At 41.1% G+C, this 8,993-nt stretch overlaps 1 protein-coding gene across 1 annotated transcript in view; it reads right to left on the reverse strand.

Annotated features, from left to right (window-relative positions):
• The window catches only part of arsia (arylsulfatase family, member Ia), a 2,153-nt gene extending 694 nt beyond the window's left edge, over nt 1-1,459 (reverse strand). The window contains exons 1-2 of the mRNA XM_010794713.1: nt 1,146-1,459; nt 1-702 (exon numbers count right to left, since the gene is read on the reverse strand). The exon at nt 1-702 is cut by the window's left edge and continues 694 nt beyond it. Coding sequence (XP_010793015.1) covers nt 1-702; nt 1,146-1,459 — 1,016 coding nt within the window. The remainder of the gene's footprint in view (nt 703-1,145) is intronic.
• Between the last annotated feature and the right edge of the window lie 7,534 nt (nt 1,460-8,993).

The raw sequence follows: 8,993 nt of genomic DNA on the forward strand, positions 1-8,993 counted from the left end.
TTCTTCCTCAACAGAGGACTGTGAACGAACCCCAGACCCCTGACACCGCCTTCCCAGTAGGTGCCTTTACGTCCTCTGAGGGGCCAGTTACTGCCGCCAGACAAAGGCTGGCCCCCGTTGTCAGTGGAGAAGATGATCACACTGTTCTGGTAGTAACCATACTTGCGGAGAGCATATGTTATATTACGTACTGCCTCATCTACAGCTGAGACCATAGCAGCATATTTCCTGCGAGCCACATTTTCCATTCCACGGTATGGGTAGATGTACTCCCGTGGAGACTGCAGGGGTGTATGAACAGCTTGGAAGGAGAGGTAGATGAACAGCGGCTGGGACTGAGGATCGTGGGTCGCCAGGATCTTGCGGACTCTCTGCGTGTAGAGGTGTGTAGAGTATTTGCCCCTCTGACCCCAGGCGACCGACTCCCCCTCGTGCAGGTCGAAACCACACCTCCCGGGGCCGTCACAGGAGTCGTAGGTGTAGTAGTTTACACTGCCTGTTAAGGAGCCAAAGTATGTGTCAAAGCCTCGGCGAGTAGGCAGGCACTCCTTCTTGTAGAAGCCCAGGTGCCACTTGCCGACCATGTGGGTGGAGTAGCCGAGCTCCTGCAGTCTCTGGGGGAGGGTGACCTGGTCGAAGGGCAGGCAGTTGGGCTGGCGGGGCCGGATGATGGAGTGCTGCAGGCCAGTGTGGATTTGGTACCTGTAGGGTTTAAATATTAAGAAAACTGTCAGAGGGACTAATGTGTTAACACTCAGAAGGATGGGACAGTAAGTAAGAGTAAAGGGTAAGGACAAATTATTTCAAATAAACAATTGAATGAATCATGATTCTCAGATCTAATATTGGATTGATGCTGTAAAGATGTTTAAGTATTTCTGCGCTATCAGAGAAAATAATTGTATTTTGCACAATAATAAAAGATAATAGTAATAATAAGAGTAATAATAATAATAAGTAAATATGATGCTATTTTATGGCTTTGCAGTTATGCAGGTTTCAAGTTAAAAAAATCTAGCAGCTTTGCAATAAAGATATTTCTGTGTGAAAAAGGGTATTTCCCCTGCAGATGATTAGATTTTATTGAAAAACTGTTCCTAACAGACAACCACAAGCAACCAGTCTCTTGAAGACAAAGTCTGTACCTGCCGGTGATGAGCTGGCTGCGGGACGGGGTGCAGATGGGCTGGATGTAATAGTTCTCCAGCTTCACTCCGTCTGCAGCCAGTTTATCCAGCGCCGGGGTCCTGATGTCAGAGCTGTGGTAGCCGATGTCGTTAAACCCCTGATCGTCCGTCATGATGAAAATTATGTGAGGAGGCTGAGGGACAGGTGAGCTCTCGACAAAAGTGTGGTTGGTCTCGTTTTCCACCTGGTTAGGACCAATCATGTCCCAGGTAAGATACCCGAGACTGAGCAGGCTCATCATGGAGAACCCGGTCAGAGCTGTCGTTGCCATGGTTCCTTTATTTCAGTCAAAGTAGTAATGTAAAGTATGTTGTCAGCAAATCATTGTGCAGTAATGCTGAGGGGACAGTTTCATCAAGTAATCCTCTGGTCCAGCTGTCTGTAGAGTAGTTGCCACTGAAAGAAAAGCTAATCCTCCATCTCTACTGACTCTCCAAATGCTGTTTCAGACTCCTTTGAAACATTTCTCTCTCCTTAGTGGTCCCATTAACCCCGCCCTTTGCCTCGCTGCTTCACTGAAATAACATCAGCCCCTTTACCACCCAAAACACAGTCCTGGTGTTAATACTGACTTAGAACTATATCTCTTGTGGTATCAAGGCAGTAGACGTTTGTACTACAGTGATCAAATAAATATATTTTTCAGAAAAATATATTTATTTGATCACTGTAGTACAAATGTTCACATTTGTTATGGCAGTTTCAAACATGAAGGCAGAAAACCCCATTACTACCTTCTCTTCATTCAAAGCATGTTATAGTATTTGACTTAAATGAACCACACTGCCAACTCTACACATCACTAGAAAGCAAGAAAAAAAACATTGCCATCCGACCTGGTTTAGCAGTGGATGAAAGAGACTCCACAGAAACACCCTCGCTCAGAAAACCCCGGAGTAAGGGGGAGATTGAGGTCTCTGCACTCACAGGGGCCCTACAGACACAATCACTGACACTGTTCCTCACTGCACTCGCAAACACTCACTCACTATTCCTGCTGTTTTATGAGTGCTGCAGAACTGAGGAAGGAGACAGAGCAGGCTTCCTAAACTCTGATAACTTCTCCAACCAAACAGGCCTCAAAGAAACACTTTACAAATCATCCAGCGGGTCAACAGAAAGCAGCAGGACTGCACAGCCTCGCCCCTCCTGTGTGAACGTATTGCCCCAAAGCACGCTGATAGATCGGCTGCAGATTAACTTAGACTGGGAAACATTTTGGGGAGCTGGGGATCAAATTATTAACAACATATTAATAGTAACTAGAAAAAAGGACATAAATCAAGAAAATACCATTTGCTTTCTAAGCAGTCATCATACGTTTTTTATGGAGGTGGCCAGATAGGGCCATAGTCTATCTTCGGGTTGCATATCAAAAATGTCATAAGGTTACTGGATTCTTAGGAATTATATTTTGCTTTGTACAATAGAGTTAGGGAATCACATACTGATACTTTGGTTATTTTGCAGTTAATGTTACTGATAACCTGATTCATACAAGTAGTTCACATTTTGAGTTCCACAAAAATGCTGTTTTGATGTGTTATGTAACACTGAAAAAAGTGAAACGTTGACTTTAATTAAATTATGTCAACAAATTTCACATAACTGTATTAGGTTAGTTTAAAGCAATAATATTAAGTCGAAACAAATATTGTTTATTGAAACTTAATATTGTTGCTTTCAATTAACGTAATGTAAATTTTCTGGCTGAAATGGTGTAGCCTGTCATGATTGAAGAGGCCAAAATATTTTACTCTTCTGTACTTCACATTTACAAAAATATTTGTCAGAATATCCTTTTCACTTTAAAATCTAAAACTGTTGAGTGACTTAAGGTCGTTGAGGTGAAAGATGATCTCAAATGAGTTCTGTCACAACCTGAAGTTGGTCAACACACTCAAGGTAAAACATCACACCTTGCAAATATTGGTATAGGTAAGAGGAAGTATGAGCCTCCCATAAAGGGCATGGTGCTGCAGCCGGGCGGCCGGGGTGGGGGGGGGGTTGCCCGGCAGTGGCAGTGGCAGCAGCAAAGGCCTCTTTGGAGCAGAGCCAGTCTATGAGCAGAGCCTCTGAGTTTAAGGCAGGTCAAGCTTGGAAAGAGAGAAACAAAATGAGTGAGGTGCACCTGAAGTTTTACATTCTTGTATTTATTTATGTAGTTTTCCTAGAAGGAGTGGCTTGGTAATGATGTGTTTTGCAAAAATTCCCCCAAAAAACAGAGAGTTGTGCATCACACTGAGAGGCTATTGATCCTGGTTCACAAAACAAGGAGGACAGATATAATAATAATAGCTTGGATTTATATAGCGCCTTTCATGAGACCCAAGGTCGCTTAACAAAGAAGACCAAGATATGTGTGATGTATGTTGCCGGAAAAGTAACCGTCTCATGCTTATGGCAGCCACATTGACAAAATGTGACTCATTTGTTTTCTGTTGGTCATAGGCTCACTCAACAACACACTCTACTCACAGTAACCAACACTACACAACCCCAAAGGAAACACCTATACTGACACATATCAACTCACACTGCCAACAAGCAGGTGCATACAAAGTCATCACACTCAAAAGTCTGGAAAGATGTTGATATACTGAAACCGCAGATGTATTACGGTTTAAATTTGTTAATCCCTTTTTGAACTGTCATAGTACCAAAATAAAGAATTCAACCATTAACCAAGACATTTTTGAAGACCGTATTAATAGAAACAGTTAGCTTACAATAGACCACGATAATTTACACTTACATCCTGAACAAACACCATTTTGGTTTCTGGGCGTTATTTTCAGTTATTTGTTTGTCATAACTTTTCTTGGGCTGCAACTCAATTTCAAAATGAGCTAAGAATAAACAGAAAAATCATTTATTGGCATTCTTGTAAAACCCAGCTGTCTGATTCCAGTAATAGCACTCTTCCACACACAGTAAGCACTCGGTAAAAGAAGGTCACTCTTAATGAACCAGACATGCTGACACGCTGTTGCCCAGTTGTGACCCAGTGGGAAAAAAAAGGTAGTCAGACTCTTCATCATTCGTTCTTTTCATCTATTCATCTGCTTGATCCCCGTCTCCTGCTTTACTCAATGACATATCAAAAGGAGCTTTGAAGAGTGATGTTCTATGTGAGAAAACTTTAAAAAATGGATTTGATTGAAATAAGGCAACTTCAGATAGTCGCTGAAATGGATTTAATGTGCCTTGAGTACCTGTGGTGGGTTGTTGATTGAGCATTACCCTCATCATTTTCCATTTCGTTCCATAGGATGTTCACATTTCAACAATGCTTCCTTTTCTGTCCTTATTAATTGAAAGAAGATAATAAGAAGCCTGATCATTCATTCAGAAAAAAATCATACCTTCAGGAATGTCACAAGGCACCAGTAGCTTTCAAAATTATTCACATTTGATTTTGTTTCCAGCTGTCAAACCAAATCTAAGTTTAGCCGTGGGTACACTTATCTTCAACTACTAGGTCCAAGCAACTTACAATCTCAAACATACAAGCCAAGCCAAAAAACATCTTCTTCTCACTTGCACATGACTTTTAGACCAGGTTCAAAGCGTTTTTCTGGGAAACTGTGAAAAACAATAATGAGTTGAAAGGGAAGCAGAGGCTGCTGCTCTGTGTCGGACAGCGCTAGATGTTGGCTTTGGCGAGAGGAAGAGGTGCTGTTACTGAATATGGCTGCTCCCCTTCACCATGAACACTACCCTCTTTCTAATCAAAGCAGCCCTGCCAGTAAACTACTCCCCCTCTTCCCCAATTTTCTAATCTGAGCAAGACTAGTTGGAGGTTTTCTTTCTTCCTGTGCGCCAGCCCAAAGCCAAAACCTTTACTTCAATGGGACTGTATTCAATATGTCGCACCTCGTGATACAAAAGAACCTTTGTTTTGCTCCACACCTCGTTTTTTCACCTGTAATAATGTTTTTTAATGATCAAGTCATCAGCAAGGAAGTCTATCACTATTGCTTTCTTTGGATAATCTTCAGGTAACATGAGGGGAAAGTGCCAAACAAAATATGTTCTTTCAGCTTTATTGTCAAATGAACCACTTTTTGAAGAAAATAAACTGCATTTGAAATATTGTTATTTATGTTGTGTAAGTAAGTGTATGAGAATTGGTCAATTACGTTTTAGGGTAGCTAACACTGGCTTTGGCTATCTCGTCACCACCACTTGTTACTGATCAATATATTTTAATAACAGATAAATTAAGCAGCAACTAGTCCCAGTTGTTCAGGTTCGTATTTAGGTGTGGTTAGCAACTGTGGTTTATGGTTTACAGAGTGTCAGCTTCAGAAGCCACATCCTGTAGAATCAGTAGAGCTGCAGTGCATTAAAGGAATCAGTATGTATAGTCATTTGTATAAGTTGCACTGAGTGGTATTCAGCTTACATCTCTTCTTTCTTTCTGCAATAGTTTAACACTGTTTACACATAGTTCCGTGACAGCTGAGACCTCATGAGGAGCGCTGGCCTCAGCCCCAGACTGAAGGTGTGTTTGATTTGGCTCCTGCGGATCTGCAGCAGCACCTGGGCAGGAAGGCCAGACACAACACTTCATTATGACCCTCCGGTAAAACCACCTGGAAGGACATCTGAAAGGGAATCTTTTTTTAATCTAATTAACCCATCAGTCATAATCCATGTGCATATATATATATATATAAATGCATCTCAACATTTTTTACTTGAATGGTTTTACGACTGTTTATAGAGTCAGATTACGACACATTAAAGATATGCAGTAATAACAAAACTCCCCGGGTGTAGTTGTAGGTAATTACCTGCAGAGTGAGTGCAGAAGTTAGCTGCTAAACATGTGGAATGTGTAAAGTAGACTTTTTTCCTGTGAAACAGAGTGCCATTTACTAGGTTTACTTGTACAAATATTTGTACTGCAACCTGTCATCAAAGCCAAGGGAAAGTCAAGGATGCAAAGACAATCAACCTCCTCTGACTCTCCGATAGATGCCTCTCACTCTTAAAAATGATATTCAACACGTTTCAGTTATTTGTCCAATAGATTGTGACTTGTAGAGGAAAAGTGGGCTGAGAAAATATTACATTTCCCATTTTACAAATTGTTATTCTCCCATAAAACCTTGGTGGTCTGTCCCATCAAAAAGAATGGGAGCTGAGTCAGCCCATACCAAGCCGCGTCTGCCCAACCTGTGTGTGTGTGTGTGTGTGTGTGTGTGTGTGTGTGTGTGTGTGTGTGTGTGTGTGTGTGCGGGGGGGTGAGATGAGATGGTGAAATCAAGCGAGAGCACTGACGTTGCGTTTGGAATATACACATGCTTTTCTTTCCTGATTTTGCTCAATGAATGGGACTCTTTCAGCCGTTTGCTCATGTTGACCCTCCGCTTACCCAATACTCTCCCTCGGTTTAACCCAAGGTGTCACCACCAGCTCTCTTAGATCCACTGCCCGGACACCTTAAGTTTCTTCCCATACTATCCAGCCAAGAAAGAAATCATGCTTTTATACAAATACACCTGATTGACGGTAGAGATATTCCCGGCAGCTTTTAAAAAAAGTCGATCAACCAATTTGACCCAGTAGTGGATCGGCTCGCTGTTGAAGTATGTTTTTTCCAACATGGAGAGATTTAATCAGAGAGCAAGGTAAAAAAAACATAGGGCCAGCATGGGCAGGTGGCGGTTTATGTTCAACCTTACGGGATAATGTCTGTGTTATTTGCTTTTATGAACCAGTGGTCTATGTTGGCCTTCTGCTTTATTTTTCTCATCTTATAGTGTGTGAACTATACAGTCATCTCAGCTGGAGATATCAGGGTTTTCTTGTCTTGATTTACGAAGGACACTATGTGCCATTGTTCAGTTTTGTATTGTGTGACAATCACCTTTAGAAAGGATAGTTAATTAAATGTTTATAAGGCAAATGCCATTTAACTTAAAATGTAATGTTTCTATGTTCTAGTATTGCAGCCTTTACTTAAAATGTCTGAATAGGCCTACTTCGTCTGGTGACCTCACAATGTTGTTGTTATACTGCATGATTTTAGGGGATCTTTGCCATTAAGAAAATAAGTAGTCTACATTTATGGACAAACAGTAAGTTAGTATTTTGAAGTAAACTAAATGTTTCTGACCTTTAAAATATATTTCTTGAATTAACCTGTGGAAAATTACCTAGAAGATTAGATCAACCGAAGTCATACAGGCCTTGTTTAAGGGAGGGGCTCGTCTGTTCACAGGTTTCTTTCCTGTGACAGGATATGCAACTGAGCTGAATCAACGCAAAATCAAAGGAAAGTTTGCAGGTATTAAATAAGAATTAAAAAGAGAAAGGGTTCTTTGTCGGCTTAAGGCCCCAGTATAATAATGAGGCCACTGATATTCTACTTGAAAAAAGCAGCAGATTGTGCCCATACTATAACCTAAATACGCCGACCAGAAACGTCATGGTTCCTTACTTGGGGATAGGAACTCCAAGTGGAGGTTACATTTAAGCTTCAGAAAGGGAGACCGTATAAAAATATTATTAAAGTGTTGATGATTTTTTAAGATAACAACTTAATGTGGGCACTTAGATGATCTGAACAGCCTTTGTTGCATAAGAGAAAGTACAATTAATACAAAAAAGAACCGATTATTAATAATAATAATAATAATAATAATAATAATAATGCATGGGATTTGTATAGCGCTTTTCTTTAAGCATGCATATTTGTTTAAAAACACTTAAACATAATAGGATATTATCTGCATTTTACACAAACGTGCTGCAGTTATGGTGTCAAAAAAAAAAAAAAAAAGTTGTTTATACACAATTAAAATCTTTTCTGGATGAGCATGATGTCCTGGAGGTTTTCCAGTCTGGTTTTAAAACACTGCATAGCACAGAGTCAGCCTTACTAAGAGTTTTTAATGACATCCTCCTGGCAAATGACTCTGGGGACTATGTGATTCTTGTCCTCCTGGATTTAACTGCGGCTTTTGATACTGTGGACTACAACATTTTAGTGCCTCGGTTACAGCACCTAGTGGGTATTTCTGGTACTGCCTTGGACTGGTTCATGTCCTATCTGGCAGACAGAACCATGTGCGTAAGCCTTGGTGGTTCTGAGTCCCACCCTGCTCCACTGTCATATGGGGTTCCACAGGGTTCAATTTTAGGGCCCCTGCTTTTCTCATTGTACCTGCTGCCCCTGGGTTCCATCTTGAGGAAGCATGGTATCTCCTTCCATTGTTATGCTGATGACAGCCAGATCTATGTGCCACTAAAAAAGAAGGATGCTTTCTCTCTGCAACCGCTTCTGTTATGTCTTGAAGACATTAAAGCCTGGATGTCTTTAGAGATTTAAGCTGAAACACACTTATGTTTGTCAATCTGTCCGCAACGCCGTCGTAAAACCTGAATTGAAACCCTCTGCCGCGTCCCTTCCTGACCGACTGAGGTTTTATGTCAACGTAATTTCATTAGGGTCCGGCCTACAGATTATTTCTGTATCCAAGTGATAAAGTTTCACGCAAGAAAAAAACAACAATAGAAAAAAAAAAAAAAAAAAAGAACACAGGTTCTTTCCCCGAACGTTGGAAAACGGTCGACGGATCTTCTATTCTTTTTTCGACCTGACAGGTCGATGAGCCGGGGTTAAACGCTAGTCCCAAATTTTAGTGACAGTAGAATTTTTTGGGTTCAAACAGTGACAACCGAAGGACATTACGTACGTCTCCCGGGTTCAGTTGTCACTTCCCCAAACAATGGTACTCGGTGACCCTGGCTTGTGGGTAACGGTGAAGACAGAATAAAAGTTAACTTAAAAT

The sequence above is a fragment of the Notothenia coriiceps genome, unplaced genomic scaffold (genome assembly GCF_000735185.1).
Source record: "Notothenia coriiceps isolate Sejong01 unplaced genomic scaffold, NC01 NC01_scaffold00037246, whole genome shotgun sequence".
Lineage (NCBI taxonomy): Eukaryota > Metazoa > Chordata > Actinopteri > Perciformes > Nototheniidae > Notothenia > Notothenia coriiceps.